General features: G+C 39.4%; 1 protein-coding gene across 1 annotated transcript in view; it reads left to right on the forward strand.

Annotated features, from left to right (window-relative positions):
• Positions 1-22,569, forward strand: part of COL4A3 (collagen type IV alpha 3) — a gene marked incomplete at its 5' end in the record, with an annotated part of 118,577 nt that overhangs the window by 37,255 nt on the left and 58,753 nt on the right. Inside the window, 4 exons of the mRNA XM_015563697.1 lie at positions 16,671-16,727; positions 18,454-18,543; positions 21,461-21,505; positions 22,066-22,110. Coding sequence (XP_015419183.1) covers positions 16,671-16,727; positions 18,454-18,543; positions 21,461-21,505; positions 22,066-22,110 — 237 coding nt within the window. The remainder of the gene's footprint in view (positions 1-16,670; positions 16,728-18,453; positions 18,544-21,460; positions 21,506-22,065; positions 22,111-22,569) is intronic.

Genomic DNA, 22,569 nt, shown 5'->3' on the forward strand with positions numbered 1-22,569 from the left:
GGTCATTTGAATGCCCACTGTCTGTTTTAACTTGTATGTTTGTTTTGACTCTGTCATATGCTCAAACTTCAGTGGAAGTCATGAGAACCTATTATTTTTGCCTGCTCCCTCCTTTACATTGGAAATATTCTTTTTTACTCAGAGGGACCTTAAGTTTGATGTAAGGGATTGTTTCCATTGCCAAATGTTTTCTTCCTTGCCAAGTAAGAGAGTTGTTGTGAACTCTTCAGTGATGCCTTCCCCAGGATATTTGCAGCTGTGGTTGGGAAAAGTCATTTCATCCCCGACCTTTGCATGTCAGGTGCTGGGGTGCCGGGGTGCCGCCTCGCCTGCGCCCCGGCTCTCTGATCCCTATGTGGCTCTCTCTCCCTCCGATCGCCATGGCGACCACCAGGACGCAGGCCGGGGCGGCACCCCCGCAGGTCTGGCCTGCAGCCTGGGTTTCCGATCACTGTTCTTCCGTCCTTCCTCTTTCGCCTCCCATCATTGTGCCTACGTATGCAAATTAACTGCCATCTTTGTTGGCAGTTAATTTGCATATCGCCCTAATTAACCAATGGGAAGCGTAGTGGAGGTATGGTTAATTACCCTTTTTGTCTTTTATTAAATAGGATATCCTTCCCTACCCCAAGGTCATAGAGATGTACTCTGAAATTTCCTTCTAAAAGTTAAAAAAAAATTTTTTTCATTTGAGTCTTTAGTCTGTTTGGTACTCATCCTTGAAAGGTATGAGTCAGAGAAAGTTTGCATTGTTTCCTCTATGGATGACCAATGGACCAGAACCATTTACTGAATGATGCCTCCTTTCCCCGGGATGTGCAGTGCTGACCCTGTCCTATATAAGGTTTCCATATATGGCTGGTCTATTTCTAAGCTCTCCATGTTGTTCCATTAGTCTGTTTGTCCATCTCTACATCCACACCACAGTGTCTTCGTTATTATAGCTTTCCATAAGTCTTGAAATCTAGAATGGTACGTTCCCTCCCTGGTTATTTTATTTGGATCTGGTTTGGCTATTAAGGTCCTACTAAACTTCTATCTATATTTGAAATGATGCTTCTCACTCTTTGTGACTCTTGGTCACCCCCAGTACATGCTGCTCTTGTCTTACTGCTAACAGAACATTCTCAGCTCTCACTCTGGGGGCTCAGATGTCAGTCCATAGTGTGGAGTGAACACCCACAACTTGTAGGTTCCTGGTGAAAGTAGTGGAGAGGTTTCAGAATCTAAAACAACCTTGCCCTTATGTGTTTGGAGACTATAAGCCCATTTAAAGGAAAACTCAAGACCCTAGCACTAGAAAGGGTTCTCAGCTCATTCAGAATAGCCTTGCCATTCATAAACAAACTTGTTTTGGTCAGACTTTTTGTTTTGACATTTAGAAATTTGTAAACACCATAATTACTTCCTTTCATCCTGACCCAGCTGTCTTCCTCCAAAGAAAGTCAAGGTTTGCAGTGCTAGTCTCCGCCTGCTGAGCACATTAGGCTTGTGAAGGATGTCCTAAATAGCGTAAACACAAACTAGAATTAAACTACAAGAGATCTCATATGGTATAAGAGTATGGAGACCCTGATAGGGTCCTTAAACAGTCCAAGATCACTCAGCCTGAAAAACAACTCAAGTCTTCTTGCTGTCTGTGCCAAGGGTTAGCAAACTTGTTCTTAAGCATCAGACAGCAAATACTTTAGGCTTTGTGGGTCAAGAGGCAATGTCTTCAACAATTTGAACAACCTTATTTCTGGAAAGGCTGGTTGTCTTTACATCTAAAGACAGACGTAAAACCATTCTTAGCTCAAGAGCCAGATAAAAACAGGCAGTGGACCAGATTTGCCCTCTGGCTGTATTTCTGTCATTGCTCTAAACCACACCTAAGAGATGCAAACTCTTGTTCCTGCCTTTTGTATGATAAGAGGCTTGTGACTATAGAGTTACAGGCCAATGTCACAAAGATTCTGATTGCATTTTAGAAGCAACAACAGATTTTCCTAGACAGAAGTTGACTCCATGTCATATAGATAATTTGAGAATCAATTCTGAAAATGGCTTAACTAAATTGGAGTCTAGTTGATTTTATTTTTCACACAATGAGAAAAATCTATATGACTTAGGGACTTTTATGTACCAAATCACAAAATTAGGAATAGTAATTCAGGTGAAAATTTGTTATAATCTAGTAAAATACAATGTTGGTGTCTTATAATCTCTTAAATATGCACACTGGGGGAAAAAAGCAGGGTTATTAATATATATTTAATATAATTAAAACTTTTTCTCCATCTAAAAATTAAAGGGTATGTTGAGTTATTTGTAGAGCATCTTTAAACTCAAGTATATTAAAGTTTTGAACATATCAGACATGCCGTTAATATTTCCAATATTCCGTTAGAGAATTCTCCTATGATGGGATTTTATCATGTGTATCTTCTCTGATTTAGACATATGTTCTTTGTTGCTTGTACATTTTAAAGAAAGTGTCATATTTATGACAATTCAGCATCATAACCTTTTCTCTGTTTCTTGTTCTGAATCCAGGTCACTATAGAGTGCATCCAGAATTGTGTCTTTTTTCATTTTGTATTTCTTAAACCAGAGCCTATAAAAACACTTTATAGCCCAATGCCATCTCTGGCCGTACAACTGGCTTTCCGTTCTTCAAATGCCTGTTCATTGTGAATTATAGGCACTGGCTGTGTCAGTAAAAAACATTTCAAAGATTTGTATGTGGAGAACTTAAGACTTACTGCGAAGTCCTTTGAACAATACCTGAAACGTGGTCACAGGTATTGTTAGCCTCCTTCTCATTTACTTAGTTCCCCATATTCTGAAGAGCCTTCTTAGAAACTTATAGTCTGGGCGTCTGCTTTAAGAACTTTCTTATCACATCCGTACCTAAGGACTACTCCACAAAAATGAAAAGTGTACCTGAAAATATTTGTTTTTAGACTGATTCATTCTTGAATGTCTGAGGCTTATATTAGAATTTTTGTTGATTTAATTGGCTTAGAATGTAGGATTGAAATGAGAAACCAACATAAACCTAACTTAAAACCTAGACTTTCCTCAGCAATGAATTTTTATTTTTATTTTTTTGTAAATAGGTTAATAGCCTACCATTCCTTCATAATCATCACCATTTCCTTTTATTTTAAAAAAAATGAAAACTGTTGATTTTTCCTGATTATGAAGTAAAGTGTGTGCAAAAAGTTTAAAACAATTTAAGGAAGTAAAAAGTCAAATATAAAAAGCACCATACACTTACTCTCAGACGTAACCATTTTTAACCATTCTGTGCATATAATTCCTGAATTTCTATGTATATACATGTATGTTTCATAAAAAAATATGACCACACTGTTCAGCAAGCTTTGTTCTTCACATAATGTCATATCTTCTCTCCCAGGTAATATGCCTGGCTGTATCGACATGCCATAATGTATGTAAGCAACCCCATATGAAATCTTGTTTGTTTTACGGTCAGATTTATACTCCCTCATTTTTTCCTAGCATCATATGTAGAGGTACGTATTTCATGACCTTGGATTTCAATGGTAGATGTTTGTATTACTCTTGATATTAGCACTTTAATTATGAAAAAACAAATAAGAGGATGTTTACATGTGGCAGCATGGATGAACCTTGAGGACATCATGCTAAGTGAAATAAACCAGTCACAAAAGACAAACAATGAATGAGTCCAATTATATGGGACACCTAGAGTCATTCAATTCATAAAGACAGAAAGAATGGGGGTTGTCAGGGGCTGGGAGGAGGGGAGAAGGGGAGTTATTTCATGGGTACAGAATTCCAATTTTGCAAGATGAAAATATTTCAATGCAAATGTACTTAAGACTACTGAACTGTACACTTAAAAATGGTAAAGATAGTGAATTTTATGTTTTGTATATTTTACCACAACCAGAAGTTTTTTTTAAAATAAGAGGGTGTTTAAGATATGACTGTTTATATTTTATTGAAATATTTATTTACTATTTAACACCCCCCCCCTTGCAATCTCAATAATCAAAAACCAGGACAATAATACAAAACTGTTGAACTTATATTATATAGTTGAGGCCTTCAGACCTTACCCAGAGTCTCTTTATTCTGAATTTACAAGCAATTCTACCAAACTCTAGTTACTTGATTTCTTAATCAATAGCGTATATGAAACAATTAGAAATGTGGAAGAGGTACAGTCAGCTATGGGCAAGCAACCAACAATAGAAAGAAGGGAAGAATACTAATACCACAAAAAAAAAACCTCCCTCAAAAGAGAGCATATTTAACAATTAAAAGCATATACCATCCTGCAATCAAATGTTATCGATGCAAGTATTGCTATACAAGCAATAGCATCACTCGACAAATATTTCTTAATCATCAGTATGTGCCAAGAATCCATTAGGGTGCAAACATATTGACAGTGACAGCAACAGTATTCAGAAATGGAGCATTATGTCCCTCACAACCTATTTACAAAGACCAAGGAGTAGATACTATAATGACAGATGAGGAAAGTTTCGGCACTTTTAGGCTTAAACTTCAGTTATCTAGAAATTGTACTTTGTAGAACATTTCATGTGTCCCCAACAGCCCTGGATCCAAATGAGACTCTTTTAATAAGTCTCATTTTGCTCCTTTTCTAAGCAGTTTGTAAGTTGTTCTTCACTTAGCAGCAGGTGTGTGCATTCTGAATGCATATTTGCTATTTTTAAACAATTGCAATAGCTTGTCTTGATTTTAGTCACAATGCTTTCTTAGCTATACCCCTGTTTTATTTGGATGTTTGTGCCAATAGCAGTTAATAGACGTGGGCTATAGAAAAAGCTAATATCAGACCAAAAAAACATATTTGGGCATATCATCACCGTAGGATAGTTAACTTGGGGGTCTTTCTCCATTTTTCCAGGGAAGCTGTAAATAGTGAAAATTATCAATGTGTCACCTAGCAGTTTATTTTCCATGCGAAGATTCAGAAATGAAATTTGTGGTTTCAGCAACTGAATTCAATAGTAGAGATAACTGTGTAAGAAAATGTGCTGATACAGTGTCCTGGGCGCCATCTCATGAGACCTAAGCATTTTTTTTTTTGAGATAAAAATTAAAATGTGGAGGCCTGAAAGTTAAATATCATTTTGGGCATTCCTAGCTTTGCTGGTTCCACCCTGAAGAATGTTTCTGCAAACAAGGCCATGCTTGCTGGAGGGCCAAGGACACTCTGGGCATTGCCTGGATATTCACATTCACCATTGAACTGCGCAAGGGAACTCCCAGAGTTAGTGTCTTGAAATACCTGAACTTGACAGATTATCAACATTGTCTAATCACTTGTAGCACAGCCCATAACACTGCTGCTCTCATTAGCCCTGACTGCCTTATTAAAGGACTGTGACAGGTCTACATATACATGTAATCATGTTGAATTCAAACTTTCCAGAATAGCTACACCCCCTTTTAGGGTTTCTAAAATGCAATCGCTCATTTTAAAAAGATATGACAGTGTGGTGATTGTGGGGAATGGGGGTGGCGTTGAGGATGGAGGTAGAAGAGGGCATAGAGAGGATAAATGGTGATGGAAAAATAAAATAAATAATAAGTTAAAAATAAATAAAATCTATAGGATTACCAAAATAAAGGAGATATGAAAAGCACTGCATTTTCTTAAATTAGAACATGATTCTGATTACATCTCTGTCTTAAGAAACTAAATGTGCTTTTGTCGTTCTTTTTGTAGCTTCCCTCCTAAACTAACAGTGAAGCAGGCTATCTACGTGCCCGCTCTGTGGATCCAAGCTGAACAATCAAACTCTATTTAGCAATGACTAAAATATATTTTCAATATTAAGAGAGAAGCAAAGCAAATATTAGGAAAGTGTGCAAATATAATCATCTCAGAGAGCTCCAAAAATGCTTAAAATTTAGACCTGAATTTCAATTGCTTTGCATTCTCAATTAGGGTATTTTTGTCTACATCTATTTTTTATTCTAAAATTAAGAATTTATTCTAAATTAAGAATTAATAACAATTCCATTTCTCATATCCTTTTGTATTTTTACAAAACATATCGCCATTGAGCAGACTCATCTTCCCATCTAAGAAAAAGCATACGATGAAACCTCTGTCTTCTGACTCATTATTCCTCTTTCATCTTTGTCTTTTCAAAACACTTACTGTGCTGTCCAGCTCATGCATCTGCTCTTATCTTAGTGTCCTTCCCATTTATACTAATACTCTGCCCGCTGGTGGATTTTTCCTCCCACTGCTAATCCCAATGACTCTGGTGAATTCACCCATGGCTTTCTCGTTTTTCTACTCCTAAAATTTTGTTTACTTGGTATTAGTCACCTGCATGAGAAGAACAATTCAGTCAATCATCAAAATGTCTAAAGTACCCAAATGTTTGTTTTTCCAGAGACATCGCTTACCTTTTCCTATTTATTTTTGTATGATGTCTCACTCCAGCTGTCATCGTTGTATGTATATGCTTATCTCTCTGTAATCTGTTTTCAGTGCCATGAAGCATTGCATGGTACTTGGCATTTGCCCAGTTTCAGTGTTAACCTTTTGCTGCTTCAATAACAATCATATGTCTTACATCATTGTGTAAATTACACCTACCACCAACTTTATGCATTTAGTACCATGTAATCTATCTTTTCATATGCGTGGCATTTACTGAGCATCTCCTTTTTGTAGTTGTAGCCCCAGTGCTATATGGGAGTACCCTGTCCTTTGTGGTTTAGAATGACTTGAAATTCTTTGAGTGCCGTCTCAAATCCACGGGGAATCCAAATTCTGCTGATGATTTATGCAGCTCCCCCATAATATTTCTTTCTGATTTCCTGTACTTGCTGAAGACTGAATCTCACCAACATTTCAGTTTCCACAGGATTCGTCCCTGCCTGGACCAGAGCAGGACAGAGTGCAGCTTGTTCAGTTTCCCCAGAATAAGGCAGCTTTTTTTTCTTCAATATTTTTATTGATTTTTAGAGAGAAGAAGAAGAGAGAGAGAAACATCCACGTGGGAGCATAACATTGATGGGCTGCCACCTGCATGCCCCCTACCAGGGATCAAGCCTGCAACCAGGGTATGTGCCCTGACAGGGCATCTAACTGGCAACCTTTTGGTGAACAGATGATGCCCAACAAACTGAGCGACACCGGCCAGGGCCAGAATAAGGCAGTTTTATAGAACAAATTTAACTGAAGATTCAGAGACAACACTAAAGACTTGCACTGTATTTGTAATGTGCTTTTTCCAACCCTGGGTGATAAATGCAGGGGTATATGTTCTATTACTCTTTATACCTTTCCATGTGTATGGAGCCCTCCACCCCTGAAGGCCCATTAAGTCATGTGACACACCTATGGGAACAGTTTTCACCTGGGAGAACTGCTCCCCTTTCCCCCACTCCACAAACTGTCCTTTGTCAGGTCTTGGAGAAAATTGCATGTCAACAAATAATTACAATGCAATTGGATATGTTGTAAGAGCACTTAGCACAAAACAGATGAGAAAGCAACTAACTACTTGTAAGATTAGAAAAGAGGTCTTCCAGAAAGAGGTAACCTTTGAACTGCTCCAGGAGGGGCAGGACTTAGACAAGCTGAGCAAAGGGAATGAGCAGTGGGCATTCAGGCCAGAGAAGGGCCGCATGGAAAAGCACAGGAATGTGAAAGAGCGCTTGGGGTGACCAGTGGCCTTGGAGGCGGGGTCAGTAGTGGGGACCAGAATACAGAAAGCCTCTTACACCACGCTGGTGAGTTTAGACTTAACACTGCTGGCCGTAGGGAATGAAGAAATGATTTTCATCAGGGAAGAGGCATAATGGGGACTTTACTTGGGGTTGATAATTAATCCCAGCTATCTTCTATTTTTAAAAGTAAATTGTTTTCTTATTTCACAAATTGTAAATTGTGTTTTCTCTCTTCTATATTTATTCTCACTGTACCACAGAAGTTAGGATAATAGTTTTCTAGAGGAGTCTTAGTTCCTGATTAATGCTTGATATGCAAAGGAGATTCTTAACCTCCTTTTCAAATGCAGGTTCTAGGTCCTCAGACCTACTCCCTGGACATGGGCTCCTGGAAAAAGTAAGATCACTAGGGGCTTCAGGTAATCCATGGATACTAAACATTGAGAACCTCTATTTCTCTTAGAATGCCATGAAACTAAAGAGGGAGATTTTACTTGATTACAATCTGATTTGAACTGGTGCCATCAAAGAAGTGTGTGTATCATAACAAATGCAGTAAAAACATCCCAAACATTTCTATTATACATTTGAAAAAGCAAATTCAGGGTATCAGATTGCCTTCTTATTCTTTAGAGTTATATTAGTGATTTACTGGCTTATGTCCAGCCCCAATCAGCATGAATTGGACAGCATCTACGGTCCTCTCCTTCTAAGGGAGAAGATAGTTTCATAGTGGTGACCAACCTCAGCCAGGAATGTGTCATAGCCCAATTCAGCCATAAATATTATTCTCCTCTAAATTGATCGCCCCTGAGACAAAGCTCCCAGACTTATCGGGCCCTGGTTCTCCAATCTGCCAAAGCTCTGTGCAGGAGAGCTAACATGCAACGCGGCTCTGCTTTTACATCTGCAGTCTCACCAAGCTGCAGGCCGCTCATCTGCCCAAGGGCAAATGAGAAGTTTTGGGCTCCACATAAAATCTGGACCCACCTCAGAATCAGTATAAGACAGATGGACCCTAAGGCCTCTTGCAGTCTTCATGTTCTCTGAGTTACGACATCAGAAGAGTGCATAGCAAGTGAGAGGTCAGGCAACCTCTGGGCTCTACCTTGGTCTGCAAAGAATTGTCAGCGTAAGGTTTTTCTCATCAACTGCCTGAATCTTTTCTTTAAAATTTTCCTATGTTTATTCTCACGGTACTTTTTTCTATCAGGAAGTCCACACGAAATTGGTAGTTTTCCAAATTGGAGGAAAGTGTCACTTCAGATGAACTTGAGAAAATAATAAATTGTAGGACTTGAAATGTAAAATAAGAGGAAATTTTCTGCTTTTGAGGTGAACTTTCTTTTTTGTTGTTCCAAATGAACTTTCTTTTTTCTTGTTCATTTTTAGTGAAGTAAAGTAGACAGATAGTAAAAAAATAAAAATAAATACGATAAAATACTAAAAGTAATAATAAAATACATGCACTATTAAAGAATTAGAACAAAAACAAAGTTCCTCTCCTGGCTGCATTCTCCCAACTTCCTCTCCACAGAGGCAACCACTTTCAACTCCTGTAGCTGTCTCTTCCATTATTGACCTCCATATTTCTGGGGAAAAAAAACACAAAACAAACATTTCCCAATTTCCCAATTTAGTATTATTGACTGACTTGCCTTTTGATAGCTGAGGACTTTTCCATGACCCACTGCCCTCCTTTTTCTCAAACCTTTCCAACATGCTCATATCCTAACTTTTGTTAAATCATTAGTGTGTGTTCATGAAAATGTGTTCACTGCTCAGCTACTACTTCTTATGTTTGTAGAGTTTCCCAGACAAACTTCTGTTTTTCCGGAAGTTTTAAATTTTCTATTGTCACACCCATCAGGCTATTGTTTTCTTGGTGGTGTCCTGGGGCGGCCCCCACACCGTGGCTCCAATCAGGGTCAGCTGTACCAGTCCTCCTGCGACAGACTTCCCGAGCTAGAGTCTCTCCTGGATACCATGTCCTTCCCTTTCTTGGCCAATTCCCCTTTTGGTGGAGCACATCCTCCAGTGGCTTTCTATGAATGGGTGCCTGTAAGGTAATATCTTTGATTCATTACATATCTGAAAATGTCTGTGTTTCCTCAAACACTGGATCAGTTGATGCGTGAAGTCTGAGTTGAAGATCCATTTCCCTTAGAATTCTAAAGGCCTCCTGCCATATCTCCCTGTGGTATTATTACACTTGACCAATCAACATCCAAGGCCATGTTGATTACACTACTTTTATATGTGACTTTTGTTGCTTACTTCTAGGATCTTTGTCTCCAGGGTTCTGGAATGTTGTGCTCCAGGTGCCTGCACTTATGAGAGGATGACATTTAGTGGACTCTGTTCATCTGAACATTTGACATTTTTACTTTCAAAAATGTTTTCATTTATTATTTCTTTGGTAATTTTATCCTTTCTTCTCTCTCTCTGTTGTTTTTCAGAAACTCCTGTTGGTCAGACACTGGGCATCCTGGATTGATCCCTGAACCTTCTTGGGTTTTTTTTCCGTGATTGTTTATCTCTTTTCCTTTATTTTCCAGGGAAATCTCCTGAATTTCTCTTTCATCATTTTCATCAAATTTTTAATTGTAGGTGGACCTCTGTATTATTTATTACTGCCTAAAAAATTGTCCCAAAATTTTGCAGTTGAAAGCAGCAAACACTTACTAGTGTTATCTCATACATTTTCTGAGGGCCAGGGATCTGGGAGCAGCTTCGCTGGGTGGTGCTGTCTCAAGGTCTCTAAAGGGCCTGCAGTCAAGCTGAAGGTTGGGGCAGTGGTCACCTAAGGCTTGATAGGGTTGGAAGGTTAACTTGCAAGATAGCTCACTTGCAGGACTGTTATCAGGGGGCTCAACTCCTCAAGACTTTGGCCTCTTCATAAGGCCTTGACTTGACATGCAGTTAGCTTCCCCAGAGCAAGTGATCCAAGACAGAAAATGGACATCACCATGTCTTTTTATGACTTAGTCTCAGAAGTGACATAGCATCACGAATGCCCTATTCTATTGGTCATACAGACCAACCCTGATCCATTGTGGGAGGAGACTATACAAAGGCATGGACTCCAGGACAAGGGATTATGGGGAGCACCTCAGAGGCTGGCTACCACAGCTCTGTATTTCCTTTCTCTTCCTCCTTTGCCTTTGCCCCCCTTTTTGGAGCTGCCTCGGTTGGGACTCTTCCATGACCTCAATCCAAATACAGTTGACCCTTGAACAACATGAGTTTAACTGCACAGGTCCATTTATACATGGATTTTTTTTCCAATAAATACTGTAAAGATATTTTCTCTTCTTTATAATGTTCTTAATGACATTTTCTTTCTAAATGTTTTATTGATTAAGTTATTACATGTGTCTTTATCCCCATGTTACCCCCCATCCCCCCCCACCACCAATCATGCCCTCACCCCCTGTTGTCTGTGTCCATTAGTTAGGCTTCTATTCATGCATTCAAGTCCTTTGATTGATCTCTCCCCCTTACCCTCACCCTCCCCTACTTTCCCTCTGAGGTTTGATGTTCTGATCGATGCTTCTCTGTCTCTGGATCTGTTTTTCTTCCTCAGTTTATGCTGTTCATTATCCTATACCAATTATTTTTTTTAGCTTAATTTATTGTGAGAATACAATATGTTATACATACAACATACAAAATATATGTTAATTGACTTCTATGTTATCAATATGGCTTTTGCTTAGCAGAAGACCATCAGTAGTTAAGTTTGGGAGCACAGGGGTCAGTGCCCCTAACACCTGCATTAAAGGTCAACTATAGTATTAAATGGTGTTTCTTGGCTTCTGCTCCCCAGTTTGTACAGTAATCAAACTCCAGGTATCACAGTAGGCTGCCAGACTTAGTCCAGCTTCTCAGGCATCAGCCCTCCCACTGCTTTCTGTTGCCATTGCATTTTGCTTCCCAGAAACATTTATCTTGTTTTTGAATCTATTTATTTTCTATTTTCTTTTTTTATATCTTACCTTTTGTTGGAACAAAGAAAATGTGCCAAAGCAATAACAAAGCTTCCGATTGCCATCCATCTTCCAAAAGTTAATTGGCACTTTTTATCTGTTTTAGTCTTCTCACCTGTTTTCCTTATCTTTGGGTTGATACATTTTTTATTCCTTACTTTATTTTTTATCCATCATCTTATTCTGGTTTTCAAAAGGAACAGACACAAATAAAGGTATTTAATCAACTCTCTTTCTAGCTTAACTCTTCCATACATAAGTGAGCCTGTTTCTTCTGCTTAGCATGCAGAATAATATTGCTACTCAAGCAGTGTCCATATTTTCAAATCATGTGACATCAGAGTCTTTTCTAGAATCCAAATAAGACTTCCATGTGAAAAGATGGTCTTGTCCTATGGATGATGCTCAGTCAGTGCTCTGAAAATGTTAACTATCGCTACCATTTTGGTACTGATCAGGGCAAAAAATAAACAACTAACAGCCCAAGTTCATGATTACAGACTTAAATATCACTCACTGCATTATGGAAGATGTGTAAAGCTCCCTTAACATATTGTTCATTCCCAAATGTAGCAGGGACCTCTGAGTCAGCGCCAATGGTCTGTATGCTTGCTGTCATCCAGAAAATCACAAATAGGCAGCTGGGTTAGATGTCTAGACTGGGGGTGTCTCTCTGGACAGCAATTGAAAGATAGGAAGTGGCAGTTGCAGAGAGATTTCTGTGATATCCAAGTATGGGGACAGGGGCTCAGGATGGGGAAGAAGGGGGCCACTGAAAAAGCAGCACAAGGGTGGCACCCCTCTTTACTGGAGGGCGTGTTGTCAAGGCTCAGGGGCAATTGCTTAAGGCAGACATGGGTGGAAGGGCAAAGAACAGCCCATGGACTCTGGCACAGCTGCCCGCACATGGTTGATGCTTTTCACACACAAAAACTTTTGCCTCTGGCTATTGGCTGGGCTGAGGGTCAATAGATATATTGCAAAATCAACAGGCTTGCTCGGTAGAGTGTGAACCAACTTTGAATGTTGCCAGCTTCCCCTTATGCTAACCCAGGCTGGGCTGGGCTGGGCTGGGCTGGGCTGGGCTGGGCTGGGCGTGGAGGAGGGGAGATTGAACAGAGGGCAGCAGAATGCATGTAAACTGGTCATGGGCTGTTCTGAAAGTAAAAAGAGGACATATCTGAAATTATTCAAAAATTAGTTCCTAGCCTATTTATAAACAAACAAACAAATAAACAAACATGTGTGCATAATTAGATCCTTTCTTAGTTTTAGGAATAAAAAGATAATTTTTTACTGCCTGCCAGACACAGCTCCTACCTGCAGTCTAGTAAACATAATAAACCTCAACTCATGAGCATTTAAAAATAGCAATATTAAGTTAATAAGTTAGTAAAAGCCCACACTGTTGGTAGCCCACAGAAACAGCTGTGGGGGAGGAAAGAGTTTTCCTCGATCCTCTTAGGGTCCCTGGCTGACCTGAAAATTAAAGCGACAGATTAACGGGAGAAAAGCACACACATTTTTTAATTAAATTTTTACATGTGTGTGGGAGCCTTCACAAGAGAATGAAGACACTAAGAAGTGACCAGAGCAGGGAGCTTTGAGATCTTTTGGACAAAGAAACAATAAATTTGTGAAGAACTGACAAGACAGTAAAGATATAACTAGGAAGAGAAGGGTGAGCGTACCAAGGTTTACTGGCAGATCCCGACGGTGCCATCTCTGGGCTGAGTCCGTTCCAGTACACATCTTATGTACTTGTCCAAGTACTTTAACAGTGTTAACCCATTTGACCCCATTTTACAGATGCAGAAACTGAGGCACTAGAGATCACATAGAGTCACACAGGTGACTTGGCAGAGCTGGGATTCAGGCCTAGGAAGTCTCCTCTTAACCCCTCTGCCATATGGACCTGCAGGCAATATATGGGCCTTCATGAGCACAACAGGAATTGAGATAAAGAGAAAAGTGCAAGAGACAACTGACCTGCATTTCTGGAATTACCTGCTGCCTTTGTAAAATATATTTGATTGGCACTTTTCATTTATAAGCATCACGCACTGTTGGAGTCTCAATCCAATATTATATTAAGCAAACAAAGTGTGTGTGTGCTCATATACACATAATATTTGCTTAATTGACTAATATATTTAATCTACTCTAAGAGTACTATTAATGTCTGTAGTTAACGCAGCTGTAGTTGAACCAAAATACTTCTCAGTTTGCTTACCATTGGTCTTAGAATGAAGACCAGCTCTCTGGCACTAGCCAACCCCCTTCAGGAGGAAATTCTGGGAAGACCACGGCTAGTTCCGCCTGACAAAAGGAAGGGTTGCACAGTAGCATGTCTGTCCTTTGGCATTGGATATTGCAGCAAAACAAGAGAGAAGGGTAGTCTCCATTGGCTATTATACTCAGTGCAGGGCACTGGCTCTGCAGAGCCCTATGGCAGCACCTCAAGTCCTTTTCACAAAAAACACCTTGAGACAGAGCTTAGCATCTTCTTTTACAGATGAGGTAGCTTGGAAGGATTAAGTAATTTGTCCAAAGCTCTAGTACAGTGATGGCGAACCTATGACACGCGTGTCACCTCTGAACTCATTTTTTTGGTTGATTTTTCTTTGTTAAATGGCATTTAAATATATAAAATAAATACCAAAAATATAAGTCTTTGTTTTACTATGGTTGCAAATATCAAAAAATTTCTATATGTGACACGGCACCAGAGTTAAGTTAGGGTTTTTTCAAAGTGCTGACACGCCGAGCTCAAAAGGTTCGCCATCATTGCTCTAGTAGGTAGCTGGAAACCTGGGGATAGCTCCTTTGTAGACCTGACCTACATGAGCACACACACAATTTATTTGCTTAATAAAATATTGGTTTGAGACCCCAATGGTACATGATGCTTTTAAATGAAAAACCTGTGATTTCTGGAATTTCAAAACCTCTTAAAATTCTCCACTATCAATGTTTATTTTGCATTCAAAGTAAGGTTATTGTCATAAAAAATGAATGTGACTGTTAAAAGAATGAGTTTCACAAGTTTAACTGTTAAATATGCAAAAGTGCTAAAACATCACCATAACCTTGGTCACTTCCTGATGTGTTAATGGTTAGCACATAAGAACATTATTGTGAGCTTTCAGTTCAAGACAAATGATTTCTTCATGGTGGAATATGGAAACTAAAAGGTATTTTATTGTTTGAAGAGGAAAAGGAATAAAAATATTGCTTAAGAAATATCTATTCGTTTTGCCTTCTAAGTAATGGCATTTGGCCAGACTGTTTTTTAATGGATTTAGCAATTAAATAGTAATTAATGGGTTTTAGTTCATTAATATATTCATAGCATTTCACAAATGGGCCCAAAAAAGTGAATTAAAATTAATGAAAATAAAAATATGGTCACTGTGCCCTGGCTGGTTAGAGTGTTATTACTTACTCTGAAAGTCATGGTTAGAGTGTTACTTACTCTGAAAATCACGGGTCTCAATTCCTGGTCAGGGGGCATACCAGGATTCAGGTTCGATCCCCTTTTAGGGATTGTGCGGGAGGCAACTGACTAAAGTTTCTCACATCAATGTCTCTTTCTCTTTTTCCCTCTCTGTTCCTCTCTCTCTAAAATCAGTAAAAAATATATATCCAGGTGAGGATTATATATATAGCTGCTGTATCTTTTGGCTAAGCAATCTATGAACCAGGAGGTCACTGTTTGATTCCTGGTCGGGGCACATTCCCAAATTGTGGGCTCGATCCCCAGTGTGGGGTGTGCAGGAGGCAGTTGATCAATGACTCTCTCTCCTCATTGATGTTTCTATCTCTATATCCCTTTCCCTTCCTCTCTGTTAAAAAAATACCAACTATCCAAACCTTGGGGAAAATACAGACTTTTCTTTTCAATCAGTTGCTCTCTATTCATATAGATTATGATGTACTAGTATGAAAATGTGGTGAGGATACATGATGAATGTCTGAAATTGCTATGTACTCCCTCTTTTGAATGACAGCATAGTCTACTGCCCTATATTCAGGAAATATGTTCAATTAAAGATTTTTTGTTTGCATATGTTTATTTTGATTGCACAACTTTGGGACTTTGGGACTTCCTGAGGCAATTTTTTAAAAATTTTCTTCCCAGTCAGCACATCGCCTACCCTTGCCCAGCTGCTGCTGTCAGTTATTTTTTTTGAGGGGGTGGGGGCAGTATAAGGGAAGAGAACGCATTTTAATATTAACCCAAAGAAGAAAGATAAATATGTAACCATAGAATGTGTATCAAAACAAATTTTAAATTCACTAGATGAAATTATTTCTCTTTTGTTCCTCTGCTGGCCTTCATCAGAACTGGCATGTGCATACGTGTGAAAGCTGGGGTTGTGTGTCAAGGTGACTCGTTAGGGAGGTAAGAGCCAAACTCACAGTTCAGTTTTTGTTTTTCAATAAGAACACTTTGATATTAGCATTAGTGAATTAGTTTGTTTTTCTCTTTAAAGACACATCGTGGGTATTGATCATCTTTTCTCCGTCTTGAATTATTTCAAGAAAAGAAAACCTTAGAATCAACCTCAGAAGATGCCACCAATTAATATACCCAAATACATACATGTACATTATGCTGAACTTACAACACTTGCCAATATCAGACCACGTTCTACCTACAACAATGGCAATCTCATATGATTCAACTATATATTGTTAAAAAAAAAAAAAAGGACAGTTGGCTTTTTTCCATGAATAAATTTCTTAAAATTCTTAAATACCATGAGAATGATGTATATTCACCTGACAGTTCTTCCATATGCAGCAGCTTCACCCTTATCTACTCTATTTCTATTGATACATTGCCACAGCATCTCATCACTTCTAACGATCAGTGTTCAACGCTCTAAGAATAGAAAACTATGTTTGCTTTACCCAGTCAGTTGGAACTTACTAAGCTGTTTTCACCCAAAACCCTGTCTCTTCCCCTCTTCCTAGGGCTGTGTCTGCACGGACAAAGGCCAGTGCTTCTGCAGTGGGACCAAAGGGGAGAAGGTAAACGTAAAACCTTAATTTGGCTTCTTTTCTCTTTGGAGCTCATCCTGGAGCTCACACTCTTCTTTCATTAAGGGCGGGAAGGTCAGCAGTGTGTTCTTCCATTCCCGAAATCCAATGTTAAGTAATTGTATGTAAAAGTTAACCTGAAAAAAAAGGGGGGTGGGGGTGGGGCGGGCCTTAGAGGAGCTTCAGATAACTTGTGTAAATACAGGCGGTGGTTTTTTAACTCTCTTGGCCTGTCAAGGAGAAATGGCCAGTTAGCGAAAAGGAAAGTTGATGTACACCCTATTTACAATTTTGCTAACCACGAGAGAACAACTGGAAATAACTGAATTCACTCACTTAGACACAAACTAAACATTGAAGCGCTCAAATTTTAAGTCCTTCGGTGTTGATGCAGGCCCGCCCCCTGGTGGAAGGATCCTGTAGCAGCGCTCTACTTGAGGCAAACATTTAGCAGAGGGAAGTGGCTCCATTGCAGAATTCAAGGGGGCTGGGGGAGGAGGGAATGCGGTGAAATCTCATTAATTCGCTCCATTAACTTGCAATCTGTGATCATTAAGACAGAGGCAGAACTAAAGTTGTGTCTTTGTTCACAAAACCCTTTCCTCAGATACACTAATGATTTACTTAACAATATTGAAAGGTGACTGCTTAGAATATTTTGAAAAGAATATATTTTAAGCTCTCTAGAAAATAAGTTGCATATAATTTATGATCACTATAGTAGCTATTATTATATTTATTTTAAATTATTTTAAAATTCATGTGTAGTTGATTTAGGATTTTTTCCCAGAAGCTATTATACTCAGATTCATGATGGAAACTATGATTCATTCTCACATTCTAGAAGCAGTATTGAATCCCTACTGTGTTCAAGATGCTATTCTAGGATGTATGAAGGAACTTGAGTATTGAGAGGGTCTAGCAAATTCTTTTATTTCTCTTTTTATTGGGTGTATGCTCTCTCTCTCTCTCACACTCTCTCTTTAAAAATATAATTTGCCAATTGTGTAACTAAATTGGCCGAATTAACTGGTGGCCTTCACTGTTAAAGAGTAAGTCCAGGATCCACTTCCATGGGAAGATTCTTTGTTGGCAGAGAACCATGTAACACATTGGGCCTAAATTACTTACACTCACTCATTACTAGGGGCTTTCCCATATCATCTGACTCTTTCTAAAAAATAAAACTATTTAGCTCACACAGATACTTATGCCACCCTTGACATATCTCTTGCACAAATATCATATTGAATTACGAATTCCTCTGTAATCAAGAAAGAACTAAGACCCACTGCCTGCATGTTGTTCTTTGCAAGCTACAGACCAGTTATGTACACTCCCAACAGCATTCCTGGGCCTTGTCCTCACTCTCTCCATCTCTCAACAAACACATTACTGACCTCAATCTTTCTAACTGGGTTTCCCCTTCATTCTGGATTTTATTTTTCTTTCCCTGTTCAGTTAACTCTGCCATTTGGGCTAAAGTTCTTACAGATCAAGGGCCAGCACTTCCAAGCCTATAGACAATGCTAATAGCCGGCAGCTTTTCAGTTACTGACCCCCTCACTGCTGAGGGCTGATTTTTGTTTACATCTAAGGGGGGAAATATGAAAAAACGTTATCAACTCCTAACGGGGGAAAAATAATGGTCAAGGCTGTGTATGTTGTTGAAGACTTTCTGTTCTGTGTGTTTCTCCTCTTGTTTTCATTTTAATAGGGAGAGAAAGGTCTTCCCGGACCCCCTGGTTCTCCTGGCCTGAAGGGATTCCCAGGTCCTGAAGGCTCACCTGGACCACAGGGACCCAAGGTACATCAGCCTGCAAGGTTGAGGAATACTCAGCCCACCCACCTTCTTTATGCCTACCCTCTGGGCTCCTGAGAACATGGAGAGAATTCCATATCTTAGCCGATGGCAAATTCCTGCTTACCCTCACAACTGCATCCTCGACCAAGACCATCGCAAATGATCATTATTATCTTCAAATCCCCTACTCAACTTCCTCCTCCAATCTACACAGCTTCTGCGTCTGCATCAGCTCCTACTTTCTTCTCTTTTACATGGAAAGATGAGTTCTTTTCACCTGCCATTCAGGACCAACACCCCCCCCCACACACACACACACACATACACACACACACTGTATCCTGCTCACTGGAATTACAAGTATAACCTTATTCCAAGAGATACCTCCTTTGTCTTGGGATATTCTAACGTTCCTTTTGATGTTGGCCTTTCTCTTTCAGTCCTTAAACATACCAATATTTCCCCATATTAATATAAAAATCCTCTAGACCTTACAGGTACAGTGACCAAAGGATTGCCATCTTTTCCCTGTCTTTCCTTTCTGTCAAACTTCTTTAAAAAATAACTAACCAGGCTGGCTATAGTTCATCTCCATTCACTCCTCAGCAGGTGATAATTGCCTTGGGCCCCCTCTCTCCTGACAACACTCTTGCAGAGATCACCCATGACTCCAAGTGACCAGTGCCAATGGATACTTCTGTGTCTTTGTCTGACCTGGACCCCTCTGCTTTGTCTCAGAGATCACGGAGTGGATTGCTCTCTTCTCCTCGAAACTCAGTCTTTGTTTCTGACTCTCTTCTTGCTTCCCGCCCTTCCTGTCTTTCTTGGGTTCCTTTTTCTCAACTCTTCCCTTAAACATCAGGGACCCCACGTTCTGACCTCCTGCTTTTCACACTGGTCACACATTTTTATTCTAAAGTCTGTGATAAAACAAAGGGCTTTTGCTTAAATCGGTGCCCTAGAGGATTTGCTAAAGAACTCATAACTACTAGATTGCTCATGGCTCTTTCCTGCCGTGGACATTAGTCAGACATAAGCCTAGGCTCTCACACACTCCCATGGTCACAACCCTGACTGCTGGTCTCCAGCAAACTATGAACTAACCAGTAAGTTATGAAAGACAATCACAATTGATCTCCACACAGTTTTTTTAAATTTCATAAATATTGTTATAGGATATTGACATGGTCATCAAGGGCAATATTTACTGAAAATTTACTCTGTGTCAGCACTAGACCGTGTATTCCTGACTATACCTCATTTACATTTCACAGTGGTTCTAGAAATCATGATGGAGACTCATATTCTAGTTCTCATTACTGTCTCCATTTTATGGATGAGGAAGCCAACACTCAGAGCACTTAAGTAATTTGTCCTGGTTACACAGCCAACAGGTGGCTGCTTTTATACAATGCCAGGATCAACCTCCTTAACCAAAGAAGCTAAACCCACATCTGTAGTTTCCAAGTAAAAATGCAAAGATGGCTTGTTCTCCAAAAACTCCACCATTTCCTGTCTATCCCTGTATGCGTTGTTTCTCCATTTCTCCTTCGTGTGATCCTAATTTTGGAAGAGTCATTTGGATTCTGGACATTCTACGCCTGAATTTGGATACATTCTGTGGCCTCCCTCATGGGTGTGACCTCATATTTTCCTCCATTTCGCTGGCAGAATGAATTGGCCACTTCAACCCTATACATCAGATCAGCTAAATTCTAACTCTTTCCTTTTCGTTTTGTTCTCTGTACTCTGCTTGTTTCTCTCAGCATTTCTTTAATGATGCTAACAATACATTAAAATGAAGGTTCTGAACATATGGTGCTCAGAGTTCAATGATGTGCAAGGATTCCGTAAAGCTAATTCAGAAAAACCATGTGCCACGTTGACATGGAGTTCATATTTTAAAGCACAGCTTGTAGATGTGGCTGCACAAGATAATTTGATCCAAGGCAGACAAAGATATCAAAACCTGACCAAAAGATTTTTCAAACGTATAAACTTCCTACCTTACTTTTAAATATTGTTTTGCATGAGAATATTTACAACGGGGAAGTGAAACCTGCAAGTCCCTCCTCTGCCTTCTGCAAACACAGATAGCATCCTGCAGAGAAGGGGGCATGGTCATGTAGCCAGGAATTTCACCTCATCCAGGAAAGGCTGACTGTGGCCTTGACCATCCAATCTCAGAAGACTCTGTAACCCCTTTCCCGAAATAAAAAAACATACTGAAACTCCCAGGAATGATGAAACAGCTTTTGGACAATGGAACTTTCCCACCCAGTGGTCTAGTTAAAATAGTATCCATCTAAGGTTATTATTTTCTAAGAAACCAGGGCCTCAAAACTGTGCTCAGTATGCGCCCAAAGCAAGCTTATCTCTGATTCAGGCAGTCCTTGCCTGGCTGAGTATTTATCTGTGCATGGCAGGTACATTTTGTTAATGAAGTATTTCTCACGCACAGAAATATTGGCTGCCGTGCTCAGCCACCTTTGCAACTGTCGCTCATTCTTATCAGACCTCAGCAGCTGGCAGCTCCAGGGCGGGTGTACAGCAGAACTTGTCAGACACTGATGTGAACAGGAATCATCACTGCACCTTGCTGAGATGCAGAATCTGAATCAATAGGTCTGGGAGGTGGGGGCCCTGAGATTCTGCTTTTCTAACAAGCTCCCAGATGATGCCAATGTTAGACCCTTACTTTCAGTAGCCAGGGTTTGAATGAAAATTTCTCTGTCTATCCTTACTGGTAAATATTTTAGCTCCAATGAAACAAGCAAGTAAGTGAACCATGTTAACGATGAAATAATCACATGAGCAAAACTCTTTGAGATGTCAATAAAACTTGGACCTTTCATTTATGGGGTTTGGGGATGCCAAATAATTGTCTTGGTATTTACTTTTGTTTTCCACTTGGATCTAGGGCGCTCCAGGATGTCCAGGACTCACTGGTCCCAAAGGTGCAAGGGTTAGTAGTCCAACCTGATTGCTTAATGAATTCTTTTTTTTTTTTTAAAGTATTGCAGTGTAGAAGTTATACAAATATCATGAAGGAGTACATTGTTTATGGTGCATTTCTATACATGAAGTTCAAGAACAGGTAAAATTATAATGGTACAAGTCACAAGATAGTGGTGACTATGTGGGGTTGGTGCTAACTGATGGAAAAGGCATGAGAGAACCATCTGGAGTGATGTCTGTGTCTGGACTGGGCGTTGATAACACCAATGTGTACACACGCATGTATTGGTGTTCATGGAATATTAGAGCACTGGACTCTAATCAATTTACACCTTTAAAGTCTACCCCCAAAAGCCTAAAACAATTGTAATAATCTCTTTTTAAAATTGATATAAATGTAAGATTTACAAAAGTTTGACAAACCTTTTTTTTGTGTTTTAAGTAGTTTCTAGCCACTCCAAATTATAATTGCAGGAGGGGGCTATTGGAATGGTAAATAATTTTCTGTTTTTAAGTTGAACCTTTCAAGTGTTTTTCTTGCCACCCTTCCCTTTTCTATGCCTTCAGGGAATATCTGGATTACCAGGATTTTCAGGTCCTCCTGGACTTCCAGTAAGTAATGGGGAAAATGTGTAACTGAAAAAATAAAAAGTAAGCTCATTTTAATAAAGATGTTAAATCAATAGCACAAGGAAATAGGTATCGATAAATTTGCTACATGATGAAAATGGCACAATAGAATAGCATAATATGTTAATGTGGATTGGTAGCTCATACAAATAAAATTGTATTCCCTGAAAAACTAGAATAGACTAGAATAGAATAATAGAATAGAAGAATAAAACAGAAGATTAGACTAGAATAGAAAAATAGAATAGAAAAAATAGAATAGAACAACTGCTTAATAACATCCTATCTAATAATAGACAAACATGGTAATTGGCTGTACCTTCGCTACACCTCCCATTGGCTAATCAGCATGATATGCAAATTAACTGCCAACAAAGATGGTGGCTAATTTGCATACTGCGGGCAGGGCGGGACAGCACCATCCCGTCAGCCCTGCTGCCA

The sequence above is a fragment of the Myotis davidii genome, unplaced genomic scaffold (genome assembly GCF_000327345.1).
Source record: "Myotis davidii unplaced genomic scaffold, ASM32734v1 scaffold575, whole genome shotgun sequence".
NCBI lineage: Eukaryota > Metazoa > Chordata > Mammalia > Chiroptera > Vespertilionidae > Myotis > Myotis davidii.